Source organism: Saccoglossus kowalevskii, chromosome 19 (assembly GCF_978046115.1).
Source record: "Saccoglossus kowalevskii chromosome 19, keSacKowa6.1, whole genome shotgun sequence".
In the NCBI taxonomy this organism is placed as follows: Eukaryota; Metazoa; Hemichordata; class Enteropneusta; family Harrimaniidae; genus Saccoglossus; species Saccoglossus kowalevskii.
This window is the reverse complement of record NC_140659.1, coordinates 18,308,359-18,333,985: the sequence shown is the minus strand read 5'-3', so window position 1 is coordinate 18,333,985 and position 25,627 is coordinate 18,308,359. Positions and strand designations below refer to the sequence as shown.

The following is a 25,627-nucleotide window of genomic DNA, read 5'->3' as shown; positions in this document are numbered from 1 at the left end:
CACTGGGTTTAAATTTCGCTGATTTAGCATTTCAGGCATATTCAATGGGTTTTAAATTCACGGTTTTATCTTTTAGATAATGTGTTCTATGCTTAATTTCACATATTCAATGGGTTTTATTTTAGCGCATTTTCCAGTCAGGGAAATAAGCAAAATTAAAACCCAGTGAATAATAAATCCTTTTACAGTATATAAGAAAAAAGTGCAGAGAAAGTATGGTGGGGAAAAAGGTTAAATGCTTTGACTCCATAGATACGATATGGACAGGTTTTTGAGAAAGCTAAATGGCCTTGATTGCATAGAATTTATGTGTTAGGGGATCTAATAAAATTTGACGTTTTCTTGTAGAATTCAAAATGGATGAGAAAGACGCACCAAGTGAAGACACACCAGTACTTAAAGGATCTGACATTAAATTGGATTCCATATCAGAGTGAGTTAATTCAATTTATTTTTTAACTGACAGAAATGAAATTCGCTTACAGTGAAATTCTTTGTTTTCCTTTAATCTATTTTTGTTATTTTTGCTCAAAGTTTAAATCAACAAAAATAAAACGGCAAAAAATGACATCTCCTTACTGGATTGCATGTAGTTGTTGTCAAATCAGTTAAACCTGTCAATTTTAATGGTGTTTTCATCAATATTTATTTCCAGGAAATATACTAGTATTATTATTATTTCACTGACAAATCTGTCAATTTTAAAACCCCAGTGATTATGATCCAAAAATCAAAGTGAGAATTAAATCCTTTTACAGTATGTGTGTATGTGTATTTTGAAAATATATACTTTAGTTAGAAAAGAATTTATATCTAAATTTAAGTGCTACCATTGCATGGTGGTACTACCATGGTGCATTTCACTTCCGATCTGCACATCTTCTTTTTATGAAACACAAAGAATGATGACATCACTTCCACAGAAATGCAAAGTATGATGACATCACAGAAACACAAAGAATGATGACATCACTTCCACAGAAATGCAAATAATGATGACATCACTTCCACAGAAACACAAATAATGATGACATCACTTCCACAGAAACACAAAAAAAGAAAGAGATGATATCATTTGCTCAGAAACGCGTTAAAGAATGACATCATTTGCACTGAAACAAAGATTGATGATGTCATCACCTACATTGATAGGCTTAAAACATAAAGAATAAACTCAATACTGTCAGATTACCTTTAGCCACGTTGATGTCTTTCCGTGGCATGCTTGTACATCTATTAGTACCATATTGAGTTAGTTTTGATGTAATGTATACATCAATTTACTAACATCATTGGAGACTTTTATTTATACAGAGAATAGAAAATTGTTTCCTGTACACAAAACTACAGATCGGCTCAGCATCGAAGCTTTTCTATGCTTCACGTCATCTGTGAGAATCAAGCAGCGCTAAATAATTTTATTATGTTCTCCAGAAACAGAAAATGTGAAAATTCTTATTCATGCTTCTTTGTAATATGCAAATTTTTTTATTATAGTTATATGAAAGTCTAGTTTATTGTGAGTAAAAAAAAAAGTCAGACGTCATACTAATATAGAGCAAATAATAAAGTGTTTTATTTTTTAACAGGGAGTAATAGTTTACTTCATAAAGTGAGATGCACCATGGGAACCCTGCGATGTGCATACATGCATGTATAAGATTCAAACACCTCAATTTATATTTTTGATCTGATAAAATATAGCTTTTATATTTGCAACATGTAATCTGCTGAATTAATTTTATATTGATACTCATTAACTGTTCAACAAATGATGCCATGTGGAGTTCTGCAGATCATGTGCAGAGAACATGCAAATAACAAATTTGTAATGTGCGAATATTACTAAAAAAACGTGAATTATGCACAAAGACATGCAGTACAGTGAACGTTTTTACGGCTATGTAGCAAAGTCTGTCATGTGACCCTGTACTGGTTTGCGCTGTTCTCATGATAAACTTATTATTATAAAATCTTTTCTCGGTTTGTAGAAATAATTTAGTGAGAGCAATCAACTAAAAATGCCTACGAAAAATATTTTTCGTTGTGCGTTCAATGATGAGTCGACTTTGTTGAGCGTAGCTTATCATATGAGTGATTGTCCGTCGTCGTCCAGTGTCCGTCGTCCGTGTCAATGTTTTACTTTTTCGACTTCTTGTTGAAAACTACAAGCCTGAATGCTTTGATACTTGGTGTATATGTACCTTGGGTAAACCTCTCTAGATACTACATATGGACCACTCTCAAATTTGTTCATTTCATGATGATATCTTCAATTCTCTAATTTTGGTGAATATTTTTGTCATTTTTGGTAAAAAGTGATATTTTCTTCTTGTTAAAAACCACAATCATTTATGGTCAAAAATGATATTTTTGAATTCTTGTTGAAAACAGCAAGTCCCATTGCATTGATACTATGCATATTGTTCATTTTCTAATGATATCTTCTGTTCTTTAATTGAAATGTGCATTGCTAACAGCGGAGCTATCTCAGCCGAGAGGCTGCTTGTTTATATTAAGACACTATAGCTCTGCGTTAAGAAAGTGTTCGAATGTGATGTCAATAACCTAGAACATGTTCAATGTTGATATATACTGTAGAATACTTTATTTTCGCTTGGAATGATTCAGTGAAAATAAAATCCAGCGAATATACCTTTTTTCCTATCTTTTACATTCAACTTGCCAAAAATCAGTGAAAATAAATTCCATATAACACACATAAAAAGTCATTTCAGCGAAAATTAATTCCAGTGAAAATAAAGTATTTTACAGTAAAAGGAAAAGTTGCATTGAGGACAGATACATGTGTACATACCTTATGGTTGTAGATGCAACTTTTCTATCGGTTTTGCTGATGTATAATAATAGACTGTAGATAATTTCATCAGCTTATAAATTGTGTACATTATTAGTATAAATCAAAAAACACTGATATTTTATGCCAAGTGATGTCATTGAAAAACCTGATATGCGGCCTACTGGTTAGCGTGTCTACCCAACATTAGGAAGATTACAGTTTTGACTCTGGCTGCCATTTAACAGTGAAAAAAAAAATACATACTGCTAAATTGTGTTGGGAATATTGCATCTAATTGGAATGAACATAAAACTGTCATTCCTGCCTTTTTTCAACAAGTAGCAGATTACCATATGTGATGACTGGAACTGTAACCTTCATTCCAGATCTGGGCGTGTAATCAAGAAATAAACCATGCTTTGTCACCAAATTTTTTAGACCTCTAACCTATTACCGGTAGCTGCATATAAAAACAACTAAATAATTTACAATCATTCTGCTGTCTAGGGATAACATGTGAGTGGGCGGCAACTCAGTGAAAATCAGTAAACTTTACATTTCCAGCAGACACTATTGTGAATGACAATCTGTCAGGAAATAACTTGATCGCTCTTTTGTGATGTTAGGCTTCCAGAGCTAAATTTGCCTAATTTTATTAAAAAAAACTAATAGCTCATGATGATCGTCGAGTGGCTTTTGCGATAAGTGGATTTCATAGCGTGTAGCTTTCGTGAGGAGTATATAGTGCTTTGCCGCAGTAACTGGTCCTTTCATCGTTGTTGAGAATTAAAGTTTTATATGTCTTTAACAACTGGCGCTATTCTGGGAATACCATCCTTAGCTGTTAATTAGCTGCCCTTTTTTTTTTGTCCAGTTGCTCTGGCAGGAGTTCCTAATCACCGGGTAAGGCCCATGCTTTAATATTGCCCCCTAGGAGTTCCTAAATAAGATCCATGTTGATAATGCCCCCTAGGAGTTCCTAAATAAGACCCATGTTGATAATGCCCCCTAGGAGTTCCTAAATAAGACCCATGTTGATAATGCCCCCTAGGAGTTCTTAAATAAGACCCATGCTTTGATATTGCCCCCTAGTTTCTTAAACCAAGAAACTTTTGACCATTTATAGAATGGGCTTTGCATCATGCATTCTTGTCATACTGCTTTAGTGGCATACTCTTATTGATGTTGCTGAAGGATAGTTCAATATTGTTTATTGACTTTAATAATCCCCAGAACAATTTTCCAATATAGATAAGAAATTATGGTATAAAACGAATGTATACTTCATTCTTAGCAATAAAATATAGAAATGTATAATAATATATTTCAAAGCGAGGGAGTCGTCAACTACGCATTATGGCAATAGCATGTCATTGTTTACAAACATGCGTCATGAGCCTTTGCGTTCTTCGCGTGTGTTGTTATCATTGCCTTGGACGACCCACTCCATTTAATTATTACTAATGTATTGCAATACAACTAAAGTAAAATTAAAAGAACTTGCAATATAAAATATGCCATCGGTGACACTTCTGGAGGGCGTATTTTGCAGTCAGTGTTATTTACGAAAATATTTGTTCACAATTTTATAAACTGGCTTGACAATTCCCACCACCAATTAGATATAATGTGTACATACCCCCCCCCGGTATTTTAATACATACAGGTACACTGACAAAAATTAAATTTTAATTAGAGAATTTATTATATAACCTGAACAAAAGTAATCAATAATTTTCTTTGCCATAATGATGCGTTTTTCCCTATCACTGTAACGCCATGTTTTGATATACAACAAACTTGAAACAAAAGAACGACTTATGTTCTTGAAAATTTGAGTCGTATCACCTTTGCCTTTCCGACCAAAAAAAGGTCGAAGCCTAAAATATGATGCGTTATTTATAAGTAAAGGTAAGGTAAAAAACTATTTACCTCAGCGATAGCTACGATAATTGCGACCTAGTCAAAATATTGGCAAGAATTCGGGAAACAAGGTTGTGAATTTTCATGAAGTACATTGATTCATTTTTATTACAGACTTTCGGGGAACAATTCTTTGTGATGTAATTCTCTCTGGCATGGAAAAAGTCAAGGATAATTGAAAATAGTTAAAATGGTCAAAACATTGTTTAATGCTCATTTTTTGAATTTCCTTGTCAATAGCTATGTTAATTGGAATCAAAACGTTATCGGCAAGTGCGGGACTGAGCATTTACTCTTGAGGGAAACGGAAATTACTCGCTTTTGAGTCCTAATAAGCGAGGTGAAAACTGTTTATTGTATGAAAAAGTATAGACTTTATGTACTTTAGTACAACATCATTTTTGTTTGATTGCCTAACGCTGCAAGTTAGAGTGCACATACCTAAGCGGCCGTCCCTCAGCAAATGATTTTCCAAGTTAAAATCGTGAAACTATCCGTTTTTATGCAATCTGGGAAGTCTGAATTACTAAACAGAGTTCAGAAAGACAAGGCTGAAATATGCAAGAAACAACACATGCCAAAAATTATATCTCAAAAGTAAATAATCTTGGTATATTGTAATTCTAACCAGTACTCTAAATATCCATTTTAGTATAAGGTACCGGTAGTAATAAAGAGATGCCATGAAAAGATAATCAAAATTGTCATTCACTAGAATTTTGTTGTTCCTGCATGAGTTTATAATTAATATCAACATTAACACGCTCTATTATAAATCCATTCAAAGTCAGGAAACAAATTACCGGTATATTTTTTTCATTTCTTTCTAGACTGTTAACTGCTCTCATTTCATGAGACAAATTTTCGCAAGGTTTGTAGCAGTGAACATTTCTCAGGAATCCTAAAACACACAGCAAATTTCAGAAATTTTTTTTTTCCTCACAAAATCAGCAAATAAAAATTCCTGGCAGCAAAAAAATTAAACGGTACCCCCGGTACAAAATATTATCACTATTTGTTTGTCCTGTTGTTATACATAATCACCTGACTCTTCACACGTTCATTTGAGTACAACAACCGATCCATATGCATCACCAACTTGGTCACTTGAAACACTGAGTGATATTGTAGTCAACATTTCATATTCAGTACATCATTCCTTAGGGATGAAATAAGAATTTGCAAAAAGGGGTCACGTACACTCAAGTCCCTCTACTTCAATGTGGTGTACTTATATTGAAGCATCTCGGGGACTGAAGTGATGTACCATGAGTGACTCATTGAAACTATAATGATAGATGAACAGTATTATGAATACGTAAACTGCCAAGACAAGTTAGGAAGTCACAGAACTAGAAAATATGTAATGTTTTTCTGATGTACCATTATAGTTGTATCATGTACAAAAATATGCAAAGGAGACTCTGTTGAGTTTGTTTCCATGGTAACAATGATTTGCCTCGGGGGGGTGAAAATATTTTTGGCTCATAAAATGCAGTATTAAATCCCTGTCTAGAATGATAGTTCAAAGGTGAGGCATGCCTTTATAGTAAATATTGTGAATGATACAACAGGGACTATGTCATCAATACACTTATCAGTGTTTATTTCCTCTAGATAGGAAGTGTGGAACTAACAGGGGATTTTCTTTTTCAACCAAAATATGTCAAATTTTCCACCTACACACTATAAAATCTCAAGTACCTGAGGGTAGTGAAATATCAGAGGCCATATTGCAGTGTTCAGAATACTGATTCTATCAAAATCACCAATTCAGAATTGTATGTATAGTTTCCATCTTCTTCATACTCATGGAATTTGTAAGAAATTTTATTATTAAATAAGACTGGAATTTGTATTCGTTAATTAGTCCCCGTTCGGACGCAGTCCGAAAACGGGGACTTATGTTTTGCCCTGTGTGCGTCCGTCCGTCCGTCCGTGCGTCCGTGATCACCTGTATCTCGAACATGCATGGATCAATTAAGTTCAAACTTCACTCATACATCACACATTATATGGGACATATGCACATGCATTTTTATCATGATCCGATTAACAATAGCCGAATAGCGGCCATTTTAAGGCCGAAAATGCATCAAAATCGCACATTTTCACCATTCCGGACCCGGATCTCAGTTATGCATGGACGGATTTTGTTCAAATTTGGTACATACATTAAACATAATAGGACCTTGATGCACGTCATTTTTTTTTTTTGGATCGGGATCGAAATGGCCGACTGGCGGCCATTTTGTTTTAAAGAATTCAGTTCTGGATCCGTATCTGAGACATGCTTGGATTGATCGAGTTCAAACTTCACACACACAAGGTACATCATGTCACAAATATGTAAGTGCATTTGTTTCATGATCTCATTAACGATAGCCAAATGGGGGCCGCTTTAAGGTCGAAAATGCATTGAAATCGCACATTTTCACCATTCCGGACCTGTATCTCAGTTATGCATGGATGGATTTTGTTCAAATTTGGTACATACATTAAACATAATAGGACCTTGATGCACGTCTTTTTTTTTTCGGATCAAGTTCGAAATGGCCGACTGGCGGCCATTTTGTTAAAGAATTCAGTTCTGGATCCGTATCCAAGACATGTCTGTATTGATCAAGTTCAAACTTCACACACACATGGTACATCATGTCACAAATAGATATGTGCATTTGTTTCATGATCTGCTTAACAATAGCGGAATGATGGCCATTTTAAGGCCAAAAATGCATCAAAATCACGTATTTTCACAATTCCAGAACCGGATCTCAGTCATGCATGGATGGATTTTGTTCAGATTTAGCACAATGTGTTGTACATATGCAGGTGCATTTTGGTCATGATCTGCTTTGAATGTATATGTCACTCAAATATGAACGGAACGGGGACGTGTCATTGACAATTACTTGTTTTTCATTAATTGGTCAAATAACTGCATGCTGTAAATTGTTCAATTTCAACCTATCATCTTCATGAACAAAATTTTCAGAAAGTCTGAAATTTTCACAGCCCAGAAAAATTCATGATTTTTATTTTAACAAATTTATATAATTGAACATGCATACCAATTATTACACGATTTAGTTTTTTTTTTTGAGTTTGATAGTTTTTATATGTTGCTGGTTGAAACATATCCAAATTTTATGTACCATAAAAATGTTGCATTGAACTTGTATGTAATAAAAAGTATCTATATTATTTACTATTATTGCTGCTAACTGGTAACAATATATTCACCTATTAGTATTGAAATTGGTGAGCACATGGTGAATGTGAAAATGAGGGAAATAAAAAAAAAATGGGAACCTGAACTTGTATTCACAGTGACTGTGATTTCCCCATATCATTGAGGTCTTAGCATTTTTACCTTGCCCGTGCCATCAAAGATGGAAGGGAAAGGTATATTAAGGGAAAAATTTTGTCCGGCGTTGTCGTCGTCGTTGTCGTTGTCGTCATCGTCGTCGTTAATAATTGTTATTGTGTGCATAATAACTTTACTAATTCTATTCCAAACTTTATCAAACTTGGTCACCTTATTCATCAGTATAAAGTCTTCCCTGAGTTTGAACAACAGATGTCCTGTATGAAAATATCATGCAAAAATTGAGAAAATCTGATAAAATATTTTGACTATTTCTACTTGACTGATCACTGGTGATACACATCAAAGGTCACTGATCTCAGTGGAAATATGCATTGTTGTATGTGTTCAATGAAGCAAATGATTTATCTTGTAATAATATCCTTGGTAATGTATCTCAGAATCCCATACTGGGTTTCAAAACCAACTCATGGAGAGATTGCACAGTCTGATACACATTTGCAAACCTACCAATAAAATCTTTACAGAAAACAAGATGTCAGAAAATCAATATAAGCACTGCTATGAACTGGGTGTCAAACTTTGATCAAGATCTGAAGCTAATAGAAAATCTGTTTAGTTCAAAGTTATCAAATCAAAAACAATACATAAAAAATACATTAAAAGCAAAACATTTCATCCACATTTTAAAAAGAAAATTATTCTAAAATATATGTATTCTGTATTTGACAAACAGTTCATTTGACAAATGAAAACTCACAGGAATATGTTTCAGCTATTAGAACAGAATGATAGAGTTTTCATAATACTAGTTTAAAAACGCACTTCAGAGATTGCAGTGTTTGAAGATGTAGTTTTTCAGGAGGCAACAATACTGTTGACTTCTCCCTCCACTGGACACCAACTATTTAAGTTGATTTGCATACAAAGCAGAGCTTGCAACATGATAGCTATTCATAAAGGGTGTTTTTTTTTTACTTTTCATATAATACAGTAGTCACACAATGAGGCAGTTCATATTTGTCTCAGTGAATCATTCATTTTTGACAGACACCTGTACAAAATACTTGAACTAAAGCCAGCTAAATTTTTCTGTTATCTTGCATGTTTTATGAATCTATTCACATCTAAATGCAGCACTTTTTTTTTGCAATGAGACATTTGTTTTTATTCTAAAATATCTCAATTACTTTCAATAAAGCTGGAAATTATGTTCCTTAAAATAATTAAACAAATAAGGCACCAATGTTTTTGTAAGATATTTACATCTTTTAAGGACATTCGGTAGACTGATTCCCCACTGTTGGTTCAACCCCAAAACTTGTTTGTATTCAAAATTAATTATGACAATGCATATTTATATTGAAACAAACTATGATAAAGGGAATTATATTATATAACAAAGGGCAAGGTCACCAGAGTTCAACTATGTTTCTCTTCCCTGTGAAATCTTGCATTATGTGTGAAATCGGACAGGACAGACAAAGGTCATAGCGTTGTAGTAGCGTCAAAATATCAGGTGTGATTTGACATTCGTGTAGCAATGTTTTGAGTATTTCCATGCTCAATAATGTGCTATATACACCTCTGATGGTGGTAAATTTTGATAAATTTATCTGAAAGCAATATTCTTCTCTGAAAGATCAGCATTTCTACGTTAAACTAAAATAAAGAATGAGTAGTTACAATATAGATTTCTGGACCAGCAAGAGATATAATATGCTACGTTAACACAGCGTACTGGTACGTCATTTTATCAGAGCCAAATTATTGCTTCTTCCTCAAATTAACAGAAGATTAATATAACATGATCTAAAGTTCAGCTTATTTTGTTCTGCCATGGACCTCCATGGTTCTGCCAAGCTGGTGGCTTGACTGCAGGTAAATTCTTGTTTAGATAGTCGGCCATCTCAGTTCTATCTGGGTTTAACCATGAGGGTTTATTGAAGTGGAACTAGAACTGAACACATTTATACAGTCATTTTTGCTGGCTTGAATAAAATGATGTAGTTTAAACAAGATAATAGACTTTGTGAATCTTCTCCGACAAGTTCAGCAAATAAAAAAATTCGCAGAGTGCAAGGCTGTGGCTTCTCTAAATGATTTCCCTATCATAATTTTCCAAGGGAAGGGAACAATTAAGAATCAAGCACTAGACGAGAAAACAACATCCATTGACATTTCATGAAGGATGGTATATCACGTAATTTGCTAATATATATTACAAGACAAATCATATTTTATGTTAGTCCACATATTGTTATTATGTCCCCAGAGTCTAACAACGATATCAGTTTCCATCTAAATATAATTAAAGATAAAATTATTCTAAACAGTTGATGTTTAAACCTGTCAGATCTTGTCAATTCGGCATATTAATAATTTATGTATTTGACTGAATATTTGAAAATAAAAAAAAATAACCAAACCTTTGGGTACCAGTATTATGTGTGTTTGTATAATGTGAACCACTCATTGAAACTTGGTACATACAGATGCTTGCCAGGAATGATGTCCACACATGAAAAGGTTTTGGTTGAAATCTCTGCATATTGATTACCAAGTTTGCATAATAATTAGCCAATTCTTGGCTGTTCCAATAATATTTCAAGAGCCAACAGAAACTTGGTGCATATAGGTGCTCTTGGGTAATCTCTCCAGATTATTGTACAATTCAATTTTTCTAGTATGAATATGAATATAATTTATAATCTGTGTTAATGCTCAATTATAACATGCATTGACCAAGCTGGCATCCCCCTTTCATATTTTGACACCTCCCATGCCACATTGTACTTCATGCAATATTTGCTCACATTTCGTCCTTCAGTCGGATTTACATTAATTAACACCAGACTGTTCATTTGCTTATCTGGGCTTGCGTCCCCTTCAAGCATCAGTTTGTTTTTCCGCACCGTACGATACACATCGTCTCAGATGACCTATCACCCACCCACCCATTCATGCACAGGTCTCCATATAACCACTTTCTATACCATTACCGATCTCACTTAAGTTTAACTCATGTTTATTTGCTTGTGAACAACCTTAGCAATAGACAGGTAATAGGCAGACCAAGCAGACTTTACACGGGTACCCACACTGTCCATCCCCCTGGGTTTGTGAGTCTATCTGCAGGCTCTCGCCAGGGGGACACCATGACGCCCACCTGTACAGTCTCTGCTGGTGGAAGGTTGCGACCAGGTACAATGCGCTCAGCGTCGTGATGCAATTCACAGGCAAGTCGCATCATGGAGCTGTCCGCAACTCGCTCCCCCTGCGTCCGCAACTCGCTCCCCCTGCGTCCGCAACTCGCTCCCCCTGCGTCAGCAACTCGCTCCCCCTGCGTCCGCAACTCGCTCCCCCTGCATCCGCAACTCGCTCCCCCTGTGTCCGCAACTCGCTCCCCCCACCACTTTTGCCAAAACCTTTTGTCTTGTGTCATTTATTGAAGCATTAACTATAATTTAAGTTAATCTTGTTTTATGTCATTTTGATCTTTTAAGATTTATATATCTATGCTTTTTTCTTTCAGTTCACAAGAATCACTACGAAATGACAATTTACATGACATGGAACCACTTAGTTACTTGAATCTAATTCTACTTAACATAACATGGTTTGGAACCAATTTGATGTATTTAGTACTTTGTGTTGTTGGTAAGTTATTATTTTATCAAGATTATATTTAATTATAAACAATTATTATACATATTTTGCGATATATTAAGGGGTTCAAAGTTTGTACATAGGTACATTTACTATACTTCAAAATAACACTACACCATGTTTAGTTTTGCAATTTGAAAAAAACTGTCGAAATGGCGGCCATTTTGATTAAATATCTGTAACGTGTCCCGAACTGTTTCTTTAATAGGACTGAATAGGGTGATTTCAATCGAAATGATGATGACGTATATTGGGTTACTTGTGCCTGTCATACTTTTTTCAAAATTTGGGCCGACTGGCTGCCATCTTGTTTTTTTTTCCTTTTTTTGTGTCGATTACGCTTAAAGATATGGTCTGATTCACTTGAAAGTTTGTACATAGGTGGTATACAGCAAGGTAACACAACAACATGTTTTGTCGTGAGATTTGATTAAATTTGTCGAAATGACGGCCATTTTGTTTAAAATCTGTAACATGTTCTAAACTGTTTCTTGGAGCTGAATATGGTGATATGGCCTGAGTTGTGTGAATCAGATTATCCCAATTAAATGAGGTCATAACGATCAGTTCGTCTTTCTACTGTTTTAAGTATCACTATAAATGTTCAAGCGTTCAATGTACACATACATTAAGAATACAACAATATTCAAATATTCAAGTTTGTCTGTGGCATGTCTAATTTATTAATTCGTTCAGTCAATGCTTTGAAAATGGGACGAGAGGTGTATGATTTGCTGGTGGCGTAAAATACAGCGAAGACTCCCTACATAATGTCTTTGATTATTATTATACATCTTTGCCTCCCAAGGATACATCATGGGAATGCCGTAATCCAAAAAGTTTAGGACAAATCTAGAACTTCTTTGTGTGGGGTCCGGTCAAACCATTGGGGTTGCCATGTTTGTTAGTCCCCGTTAGGACGCAGTCAGAAAACGGGGACTTATGTTTTGACCTTTGTGCGACCATGTGTCCGTATCTTAGATATGCCTGAACCAATCGCAATCAAACTTCACACATACATCATACATGATATTATACATACAAATGTATGTTTCACGATCGGATTCAAGATGGCCAAAATGGTGTGCTTAAAAATCATCAAAATCAAGCTTTTCTCGGCTGTTTACAGATGGATTTTGTTCAAACTTAGTATATACATTAGACATTACGGGTTCCTGATGCATATCATTTTATTTTGCAGATCGGATTCAGAATGGCTGACTAGCGGCAATTTTGTTTTAATGAATGTGGTTCTAGAGCCGTATCTCTGACATGCTTTGACTGATTATGTTAACATTTTATATATTCATTATACATGTATTCAAAATGGCTGACTTTGGTTTAGTTAATGCTGTTCCAGAGCAATATCTCTCAATACTCGTTTTGACGATCAGATACAAATGTCTATCAAACCCTGGGGGCTGTCATGTTTGTTTTTATTATTAGAGGACGCTTACACGTGTAATCGTTCCATACTTGGATTCGCATTTCCTAATATGGTTGGATAAAAATACCCCGTGAAATACTACAAAAATATGGCACGCTGTAACTTACGGTGACAGATAATAATAATATGATGTATTTCTATTTATGTTGTAGTTGTTCCAGCACAGATACATGCTATGGTTGGTGAAGCAGCAAAGGGTAGATGGCTAGGAGGAATTGTAGCAGCAGGTGCATTATTAGTATTAATATTAGGACCCATGATAGGAATGCTCAGGTATAGTAGCTACAATATGATTCACCATGTATCCCTTGATTTCGATATGAATCGCCATAGTCAATTCCTTGGTAACCATATGAATCCCCATAGTCAATTCCTTGGTAACCATATGAATTACCATAGTCAATTCCTTGGTAACCATATGAATCACCATAGTCAATTCCTTGGTAACCATATGAATCACCATAGTCAATTCCTTGGTAACCATATGAATCACCATAGTCAATTCCTTGGTAACCATATGAATCACCATAGTCAATTCCTTGGTAACAATATGAATCCCCGTAGTCAATTCCTTGGTAACCATATGAATCACCGTAGTCAATTCCTTGGTAAACATATGAATCCCCATAGTCAATTCCTTGGTAACCATATGAATCACCATAGTCAATTCCTTGGTAACCATATGAATCACCATAGTCAATTCCTTGGTAACCATATGAATCACCGTAGTCAATTCCTTGGTAACAATATGAATCCCTGTAGTCAATTCCTTGGTAACCATATGAATCACCATAGTCAATTCCTTGGTAACCATATGAATCGCCATAGTCAATTCCTTGGTAACCATATGAATCACCATAGTCAATTCCTTGGTAACCATATGAATCACCATAGTCAATTCCTTGGTTACCATATGAATCACCATAGTCAATTCCTCGGTAACCATATGAATCACCATAGTCAATTCCTTGGTTACCATATGAATCACCATAGTCAATTCCTCGGTAACCATATGAATCACCATAGTCAATTCCTTGGTAACCATATGAATCACCATAGTCAATCCCTCGGTAATCATATGAATCACCATAGTCAATTCCTCGGTAACCATATGAATCACCATAGTCAATTCCTTGGTAACCATATGAATCACCATAGTCAATTCCTTGGTAACCATATGAATCACCATAGTCAATTCCTTGGTAACAATATGAATTCCCGTAGTCAATTCCTTGGTAACCATATGAATCACCGTAGTCAATTCCTTGGTAAACATATGAATCCCCATAGTCAATTCCTTGGTAACCATATGAATCACCATAGTCAATTCCTTGGTAACCATATGAATCACCATAGTCAATTCCTTGGTAACCATATGAATTACCAGTCAATTCCTTGGTAACCATATGAATCGCCATAGTCAATTCCTTGGTAACCATATGAATCACCATAGTCAATTCCTTGGTAACCATATGAATCACCATAGTCAATTCCTTGGTTACCATATGAATCACCATAGTCAATTCCTCGGTAACCATATGAATCACCATAGTCAATTCCTCGGTAACCATATGAATCACCATAGTCAATTCCTCGGTAATCATATGAATCACCATAGTCAATTCCTCGGTAACCATATGAATCACCATAGTCAATTCCTTGGTAACCATATGAATCACCATAGTCAATTCCTTGGTAACCATATGAATCACCATAGTTAATTCCTTGGTAACCATATGAATCACCATAGTCAATTCCTTGGTAACCATATGAATCACCATAGTCAATTCCTTGGTAACCATATGAATCGCCATAGTCAATTCCTTGGTAACCATATGAATCACCATAGTCAATTCCTTGATAACCATATGAATCACCATAGTCAATTCCTTGGTAACTATATGAATCACCATAGTCAATTCCTTGGTAACCATATGAATCACCATAGTCAATTCCTTGGTAACCATATGAATCACCATAGTCAATTCCTTGGTAACTATATGAATCGCCATAGTCAATTCCTTGGTTTCCATGTGAATCACCATAGTCAATTCCTTGGTAACCATATGATTCACCATAGTCATTTCAGTTGTGACCATATGATTCACCATAGTCAATTTCTTGGTAACCATATGAATCATCATAGTCAATTCCTTGATAACTATCTGAATCACCACAGTCAATTATTTTGTTTCCATGTGAATCACCATAGTCAATTCCTTGGTAACCATATGAATCACCAGTCATTTCAGTTGTGACCATATGATTCACCATAGTCAATTTCTTGGTAACCATATGAATCGCCATAGTCAATTCCTTGGTAACCATATGAATCACCATAGTCAATTCCTTGGTAACCATATGAATCACCATAGTCAATTCCTTGGTAACCATATGAATCACCATAGTCAATTCCTTGGTTACCATATGAATTACCATAGTCAATTCTTCGGTAACCATATGAATCACCATAGTCAATTCCTCGGTAACCATATGAATCACCATAGTCAACTCCTCGGTAACCATATGAATCACCATAGTCAATTCCTTGGTAACCATATGAATCACCATAGTCAATTCCTTGGTAACCATATGAATCACCATAGTCAATTCCTTGATAACCATATGAATCACCATAGTCAATTCCTTGGTAACTATATGAATCACCATAGTCAATTCCTTGGTAACCATATGAATCACCATAGTCAATTCCTTGGTAACTATATGAATCACCATAGTCAATTCCTTGGTAACCATATGAATCACCATAGTCAATTCCTTGGTAACCATATGAATCACCATAGTCAATTCCTTGGTAACTATATGAATCGCCATAGTCAATTCCTTGGTTTCCATGTGAATCACCATAGTCAATTCCTTGGTAACCATATGATTCACCATAGTCATTTCAGTTGTGACCATATGATTCACCATAGTCAATTTCTTGGTAACCATATGAATCATCATAGTCAATTCCTTGATAACTATCTGAATCACCACAGTCAATTATTTTGTTTCCATGTGAATCACCATAGTCAATTTCTTGGTAACCATATGAATCGCCATAGTCAATTCCTTGGTAACCATATGAATCACCATAGTCAATTCCTTGGTAACCATATGAATCACCATAGTCAATTCCTTGGTTACCATATGAATCACCATAGTCAATTCTTCGGTAACCATATGAATCACCATAGTCAATTCCTCGGTAACCATATGAATCACCATAGTCAATTCCTCGGTAATCATATGAATCACCATAGTCAATTCCTTGGTAACCATATGAATCACCATAGTCAATTCCTTGGTAACCATATGAATCACCATAGTCAATTCCTTGGTAACCATATGAATCACCATAGTCAATTCCTTGGTAACTATATGAATCGCCATAGTCAATTCCTTGGTAACCATATGAATCACCATAGTCAATTCCTTGATAACCATATGAATCACCATAGTCAATTCCTCGGTAACTATATGAATCGCCATAGTCAATTCCTTGGTTTCCATGTGAATCACCATAGTCAATTCCTTGGTAACCATATGATTCACCATAGTCATTTCAGTTGTGACCATATGATTCACCATAGTCAATTCCTTGATAAGTATATGAATCACCATAGTCAATTCCTTTGTTTCCATGTGAATCACCATAGTCAATTCCTTGGTAACCATATGAATCACCATAGTCATTTCAGTTGTGACCATATGATTCACCATAGTCAATTTCTTGGTAACCATATGAATCACCATAGTCAATTCCTTGATAAGTATATGAATCACCACAGTCAATTCCTTGATTTCCATGTGAATCACCATAGTCAATTCCTTGGTAACCATATGAATCACCATAGTCAATTCCTTGGTAACCATATGAAACACCATAGTCATTCCTGTAGTGACCATATGACTCACCACAGTCTGTTTTTTGGTAATCATATCATCCACAATAACTGTTTCTTTGGTAACCATGTGACTCTCCATAGTCAGTGCCTTGGTAACCATATGATTCATCATAGTTGGTAACCATATGATTTTCCATAATTCCGTTTTAGTCAAGTTCCATCAGCCATGGGTGAAAATGATTCCATACAGTACAAGGGGTCCTAATCTCAAGGCTATGATATATTTTAGCACCAGCCAATACAGTTACAAGTACATTTTGCAGTGTACAGTGTACAAAAACAAAACTGTGTTTCAATTGTATTCTGTAAAACAGTTTGCTTTCACTGAATTTAAATTTACTCTATGTTTTTCTTTAGGTTTGAATTGGCTAATTTTTTTTGTTTAGTGCATTTTTACTTATTCGCTTAAAAGCAAAAGCCAGTGAATAATTAATTCATTTACAGTATGCATGTATATGTTATTTAGTATTTTATTTGAAATTTATTATTTTTATTATTCGCTCTTTCAGTGACAGAATGGTAACAAGGTTTGGCAGAAGGCGACCAATCATGGTAGTTGCCACGCTTGTCTTATGGTAATTATTTCTACATTAGTTATAGATGATTAGTCTGTATGGGTCTTATAGTAGGCATTATGATAATGCTTTGCTTGAAGTGTTTTGGTATTGCTATCCATATGTGGTTGCTAGGCGTTCAGGATTCCTACAGATTCTTAAAAGGTCTTATTTTTATTTGTTTTTACGTTTTCAAGGCCTTGAAAAATTAGGAATACATCATTTTTATTGCAGTCTTAAAAATCTGAGACATTTAAATAGTAACATGCTATCTACTGACTTCAGCTTAACTTTTCAGAGTGTAGACGTTTTTTCCCATATGCAAAAATTTAGATTTAAATTTCCGAAAAAGTGGTCTTAAAAGTCTTGAAAAAAAAAGTCTTAAATGACATGTGTTTACTTAAACTTGCAGAAACCATGGCGATAGACTACTAGAATTTCAGTTCTCCTGAATTGTTCTTGAAATGAAAATAAAAGTACATACAAAAACTTGATATGTTGTGTAATTTTCTTATTGATGTGTAATCATGCGTCTTGTCGAATGACAATCATCAAAATGAATAATTAAAAGTGTTTATATGTAGTATTTATTGTGATACAGTGAGCAGAATATTAATATCATATAAGGGTAGCACCAATTTATATTTGAGGGGAGACAGTAAATGACAAATGCATATCAGAACATATATATACATTTTTACCCGTACCATCAAAGATGGAAGGGAAAGGTATTTTAAGGGAAAAATTTTGTCCGTCGTTGTTGTCGTCGTCGTTAATAATTGTTATTGTGTGCATAATAACTTTACTAATTCTATTCCAAACTTTATCAAACTTGGTCACCTTATTCATCAGTATAAAGTCTTCCCTGAGTTTGAACAACAGATGTCCTGTATGAAAATATCATGCAAAAATTGAGAAAATCTGATAAAATATTTTGACTGTTTCTACTTGACTGATCACTGGTGATACACATCAAAGGTCACTGATCTCAGTGGAAATATGCAATGTTGTATGTGTTCAATGAAGCAAATGATTTATCTTGTAATAATATCCTTGGTAATGTATCTCAGAATCCCATACTGGGTCTCAAAACCAACTCATGGAGAGATTGCACAGTCTGATACACATTTGCAAATCTACCAATAAATCTTTACAGAAAACAAGATGTCAGAAAATCAATATAAGCACTCCTATGAACTGGGTGCCTAACTTTGATCAAGATCTGAAGCTAATAGAAAATCTGTTTAGTTCAAAGTTATCAAATCAAAAACAATACATAAAAAATACATTAAAAGCAAAACATTTCATCCGCATTTTAAAAAGAAAATTATTCTAAAATATATGTATTCTGTATTTGACAAACAGTTCATTCGACAAATGAAAACTCACAGGAATATGTTTCAGCTATTAGAACAGAATGATAGAGTTTTTATAATACTAGTTTAAAAACGCACTTCAGAGATTGCAGTGTTTGAAGATCTAGTTTCTCAGGAGACAACAGTACTGTTGACTTCTCCCTCCACTGGACACCAACTATTTAAGTTGATTAGCATACAAAGCAGAGGTTGCAACATGATAGCTATTCATAAAGGGTGTTTTTTTTTACTTTTCATATAATACAATAGTCACACAATGAGGCAGTTCATATTTGTCTCAGTGAATCATTCATTTTTGACAGACACCTGTACAAAATACTTGAACTAAAGCCAGCTAAATTTTTCTGTTATCTTGCATGTTTTATGAATCTATTCACATCTAAATGCAGCACTTTTTTTTTTGCAATGAGACATTTGTTTTTATTCTAAAATATCTCAATTACTTTCAATAAAGCTGGAAATTATGTTCCTTAAAATAATTAAACAAATAAGGCACCAATGTTTTTGTAAGATATTTTATAATACATCTTTTAAGGACATTCGGTAGACTCATTCCCCACTGTTGGTTCAACCCCAAAACTTGTTTGTATTCAAAATTAATTATGACAATGCATATTTATATTGAAACAAACTATGATAAAGGGAATTATATTATATAACAAAGGGCAAGGTCACCAGAGTTCAACTATGTTTTTTTTTATGGGGGAGGGGGAGGTTGTGAGAGGAAGCCTTCGAATTATTGAAAAGCTGATATGAACAACAATCCATCATAAAAACTGTCAATCATAGAGAAAAATGTTCTGTTACAGGTCTATATGTTGTTAGCGTGGAATACCCTTTAATATGCCTCATAAAAAAGGACTTGTGGAAATAATTTTAATGAACTAATTGCCACATTGAATTAAGGGAATCAAATACTTTATTTCACTGTAATAAATGTAACGGTGGTCACAGAGGAAATTTCATAGACAGAATGTACATAATTTTCGCTGAAAAGAATTTTTGGATGTTTTGCATGAAATTTATTTTCACTGATTTTTGTCAAGCTAAATGTAAAATATAGGAAAAAGGGTATATTCGCAGGATTTTATTTTCACTGAATCATTCCTTCAGCGAAAATTAATTCCAAAGCGAAAATAAAGTATTTATCTATCGGTGTTGATGTGCATGCACACTACTGGGAGAAGCAAGGTATGTGTATGAAGTGCTGTGATTGGCTGATCACTATGTATTCTATGTATATGTATTCTCAGTGGGTGTATGATAGCCAGATGATTGTTGAGATACGCTTTCTATCATACTAAACAAAATTACAGAAAGTAATTATAAAAGAATCAGAAAAGTGAAAAATAAACAAAATACCAAACAATATTTGTTTAAATCTAACATTTACACATCAGTGAAATGAGAAAATGTGCTAATTTCCTGTGTTTGGAGGTGAATGCAGATACATGTATGGATAGGATAGGATAGGATAGGATAGGATATTTTATTTCGAACATAAACAAAAATAATGTTTGAGTAAAGTCCAATATAAGAAACATAAAGTAACACAACTCATCTAAAATAATTTTAGAATCTGAAAAACAAAATTAGCTAAAATATTACAAATATATTTGTCTAAACTTGAGAAAATATTAACAAAATATAAAAAATTTTCCATTTGGTAAGGTTTGATAATCAGGCGAGTATCAGGTAAAGTGTGTGTGTGTGTGTGGGGGGGGGGGGGAGGGGTGGGGTCAAATAAAGGTACAGTATATTAGACTACCCCTGGTAAGTTTCCTAAAAATTTTGAAAGTTACATAAAACTGAATCTCATTAAATTTTAGCTTCAGCAATTGTAGTTCGAACTCATGCATATGTAATCTTACTATTTTTCTGTTTCAGTCTTGGGTTGTTCGGAATGGCACTGAGTAGTCCAGAAATACAATTGTAAGTTTTTCGGGATTACAGTTTTCACCGTTCTATTAATCCAATTTATTGATTGTTTTATTTTTTATTTTCTTCATTGCTATTTTCAATGATGCTCTGTTTTAATTTCATCAGCTAACTATATTTTACTCATTGTCATATCTTCCTTGCTTTCTCATCTTTAGTGACGAATCCATGAATGATACATCAGTAAGGCTCGGTTCATTCTCTTTGCACTTTCGCACTCCACTATGATTCGTCTCGCAGCGCATGTCTAAGTGTTTTGTAATTTTACCCACATTGCACTGCAGTTTTCTTTTAAAACAAAATAAATGGTGGGAATTAGGTCATGGGGCAGCATGACAAGGGGAGTTGAAGATTGAAGCAAAAATCCAACTGCATGATGTCCACCAAAATTTGATTCTGGTAAAGTTGTAGTCTCCAACAAAAAAGACGTGGGTGTCCGTTTCTGGCAGCCCTGGTCACCATTTTATTAAGTTGATAATAACACACTGCATTGTGGGAAATTACATCATCATTTTTCTTGTGATGGGACCCATCACTGAACATGCGCAGTGTGACTACTCTGACACTTTAAAGACAGTAGTTGCAATTTTGTTGTTTTTCTCCAGATTTTAAATTTTGAAAAAAAAATGAGTTCAGTGTCATTGAGTTTTCTGCTGAGGGAAGTGTTAAGAACATATCAAAATTGTCTTCAACCAAAATTCATTAAAGGGCTGTTCGGTAGATATCTGACAATTATTTGATCTGTACTTGCAGTCTGAGTAGTTTGATAGTTTGTTGTTTCACAACCTGCAACCTTGTAGGACACGTTTTATTCAAAACATAAAATCTACAATACAGAAAGTTGCTGCTACATTTCTTATACATGCATGCCATTATTGTGCTTGCCATATTTTTGGTTCAGCAAATGCATTTTATGTAATTTTCTATAACTTTTTTGTTTATGTTGGTCCAGATGAACATAAATTCTTATTGGCTACTGGTTGAAATATATGCCAAAATTATGAGGGTTTACCTTGTGGAAAGTGACAAACATTGAGTTTAGCTTTTAAAGGGTTAAAACAAATCCACACTATGAAGAAGGTATTAAAAACTGTTTATTATTTCACAAAATTCTTCAGCAGCGAACATTTCTCTGTAAACTAAAGAGATTCATAACATTTTGTCAGCATCGACAGCGATTGTTAGCTACTGTACATAAAAGTAATATTTACATATAAAAGTAATTTCTGATTCTTTTTTCCTTCATTGATACTAAGTAATATGTTTATATGTCGTATACTATTTTAATTCCCTTGTGACATCTCAAGTAAATGTATAAATTCCTATTATCTTAATTAATTCAATAATTGTTATCATTATTTTATTATTTCTGTCCTTATCTGTTAATGCATGACTATAAATGTCGTTATAATTCATGAGTTCAAGGTCAGAACGTTACTTGCATTATTGCATGACCTGGTGTTTATCAGTCTAAGTTAGGATATTTAGTATCGATATGTCACTCCTGAAATAGCGTGTTGAATGTCTAGGTATATTGTATTTGCTCTATTAGTAGCACATGTGCTTACGTTAATAACACAAGTGTGTCTACCGATAAAATAATTCGTATTTTAATAATTTGGTATGCACTGAAAATTAATTTTATGATTTTGTGTGCTTCAATTCAATAATAATATCTATCGAACAAAAATAGTATATATTGTATATCACATTAAACAATCACTACGTTCTCCCAAATTGCATCTTTTATTTTGTGTGTCAACAAAACTATAGTGTATTACCGGTAATTTTGCAAAATATAAAAAAAAAAAGTTGCCAGAAACATTGTAGCAACATTTCTCCCCTCAAAATCATTTATTTTCTCAAAATGTTGGTGTAAGTGATTTTAAGTTTTTGAATGAAATAATGAATGAATAATTATGCGCTATTACCAAACATTTATTTCTCTTTGTTTTAGTGCGAGCCGATTGATTTGGTTGAGAAGCGATGCTCACCGTACAGTAACCAAACTTACCCTGTTGTGTCTCTGGAGGCACCCAAGATTGAAAATGCTGACCAATCCGCAGCCAGTGGACTTGTTTCTGATCCAGAGGTTTCCTTGGCAACCACATTTGGAGAAGTTAAAACTGGTAATATTGGTAAGTATAATGATTTACGGATTCATAAAGAAATATTTTATCAAGTTTTATTCAACTACTGGTGGATTTATGTGAGGAAATATTATGGGATGGTACATTTATATATACATGTATCTAAAAATATGCGTAGTATCTTTAGCAGACATTTCATCTAAGTTGCATGCCCTTATCTCTTATCTACCTTTGACATCACATTAAGTAGCCATGGTTTCATGATAATTAATGAAATTGAAAGCCATTTTATTTTAAAATTTTCAGTTAAAAGACAATATTTTATAAAATATGTGAAAGATTGAATAAGATTATGAATTTATAAGAACACTTTACTGACCATGCAATATCAGTCGGTGGCAGACTATCGCCATTATTTCAAAATTTGACTTGCAATGTAATAAACACTTAGTGTGAAAACAGTTGTTTTGCAAAACAAGTAATTCTTATTTTTAATCAAATTGTTAGCTTTGTTGTATTTCATAACCGTTCCATGTGGATGATTTGATAAAATAGTGAATATGTGTCAAGGGTCAACATTCTCCGCTGTTAATTTCCGTTCAGCGGTTTGTCTTTGATTGTATCTTTCACTTGTATTCTTTTGTATTATGAATATCAGGAATTATGTATTAATACTTCCAAAAAGATGAAGAGTAAGAGGCCTTGGTGTGCACAACAAACATAATCGTGTCATGTATTATTCAAACATCTGGCCCACACACCCACACCCACTCGCAATCTTTATACCATAAACAACAAATTTGAGTGGGTGCATTTTCTGTTAACTCTTTGCAATTATTTGTCACAATGTTTCAATTCAAAATGCATCTTTTCTGTCATTAATATGAGATTAGTATACTGCAAAGTGTGCACAAAGGCAGTACGAAAAATTTACGCATCAACCTTTGCTATGCATCGGCATCGACACCGTACAGCCTTCGTGCATTATTCTTGTAATAACCTTAATATATTAATATCATAAACCTTTTCCCCGCTTGTAATAATAATTTATTAACAGCCAGACATGGCAACGAGAAATATTTTGTCTTGTGCGAACATTTGTCTCTAGTGATAGGATTCTGTTTCCTTTGCCCATTTAAATACAAACAAAGGAAGGTGTTAATGTTAAAATCAAAGTTGCTGTTATCAAAGTTATTAAAATATTTAGAAATTAACTGTAAGCCCCATGAGTAATCTGAAAAAGTATATCTTGTAAACAAAGGAAGATGTTAATGTGAAAATTAAAATTGCTGTTATCAGAGTTATTAAAATTTTTAGAAATTTGCTGTAAATCACATAAGTAATCCGAAAAAGCATAACTTGTACCAAAATTTTAAATTATAAATGTTACTCAGATTTGTATATTGTTTTGCAGGGCTTTATATAATATTTTATTTGATGTCAATGTCAAGTTTAGTTGCTCTCCATGTGCCCTACAATGGATTAATGGCTGACAAAGCACCACCACAGCAAAGAGGTAGGTATCCCATAATATTTATTGTATTTGTTTAGTATATCTGCCCTGCTAAGACATGAGTACTGTAAAAGGATTAATTATTCACTTGGTTTTAATTTTGCGTATTTCGCTGACTGGAAAATGCGCTAAATTAAAACCCAGAGAATATGTGAAATTGAGCATATAGAACACATTATCTAAATGATAAAGCCGTGAATTTAAAACTCAATGAATATGCCTGAAGTGCTAAATCACTAAAATTTAAACCCAGTGAAAACTAGTCATTTTACAGTATTTCTGAAAATGTTAGTGATATCAAAGGAAATCCAAAACTTTCTCACCTGCTTATGTAATAACGTACGAACTCAATGATATTGGTAAACAATTTCATCTTTATTAGAATCTCGTTCACAGTAATACAGACTACACAGCTCCAGAAAAACACACGGAGCACGTGACACACATGCGCAGTACACTACATAATGGTCCACCAGATGTTTACCCCAGTGCATGCTGGGAGTTTACCACACTGCGTGTTGGGAGTATATCATACAGCAAGTTACCATATGTGTGTAGTAATGATTTACATGTATCAGTGGTTTTGTTATCACATTTCTGATGACTTGTATGTTTTCCTTTTAAGCCATTTTAAGTCAATAACACAACTGTAAAATAATTTATTATTATTTATCGCTATTGTCGCTGAAGGAATGATTCAGTGAAAATAAAATCAAGCGAATATACCTTTTTTCCTGTATTATACATTCAACTAATCAAGAATCATTGAAATCCATACAATAACACCCAATAAGTCTTTTCAGCGAAAATTAATTCCACTTTAAATAAAGTATTTAATTATTATACTAATATTATTGTTATTATTATTATTATAGGTTCTACTTCAGGCATGATGGGTTTCATGATACTCCTTGGTAACATTTCGGGGGCCGTCATTGGAATATTCTTTGGGGTAAGGTAAATCTTAAAAACAAAAGACTTATTAGTGAACCATTGGTGGCGCTATTACAGGGGAACTCTTGAACGTCTGGCATAAATGTATTTTTTTGTATCAATTTTATTTAAATAAAAAAATATT

General features: G+C 34.0%; 1 protein-coding gene across 2 annotated transcripts in view; it reads left to right on the top strand.

The window, feature by feature from the left end:
- The window catches only part of LOC102803819 (uncharacterized), a 55,300-nt gene that overhangs the window by 19,315 nt on the left and 10,358 nt on the right, over positions 1–25,627 (top strand). For both annotated transcript variants that reach the window (XM_085493547.1, XM_085493546.1), the window contains 9 exons: positions 349–433; positions 11,587–11,711; positions 13,320–13,440; positions 17,588–17,653; positions 20,896–20,940; positions 21,105–21,129; positions 22,904–23,084; positions 24,451–24,552; positions 25,425–25,501. In XM_085493547.1, the coding sequence (XP_085349673.1) occupies positions 357–433; positions 11,587–11,711; positions 13,320–13,440; positions 17,588–17,653; positions 20,896–20,940; positions 21,105–21,129; positions 22,904–23,084; positions 24,451–24,552; positions 25,425–25,501 (819 nt within the window). In that variant the 5' untranslated portion in view covers positions 349–356. The remainder of the gene's footprint in view (positions 1–348; positions 434–11,586; positions 11,712–13,319; positions 13,441–17,587; positions 17,654–20,895; positions 20,941–21,104; positions 21,130–22,903; positions 23,085–24,450; positions 24,553–25,424; positions 25,502–25,627) is intronic.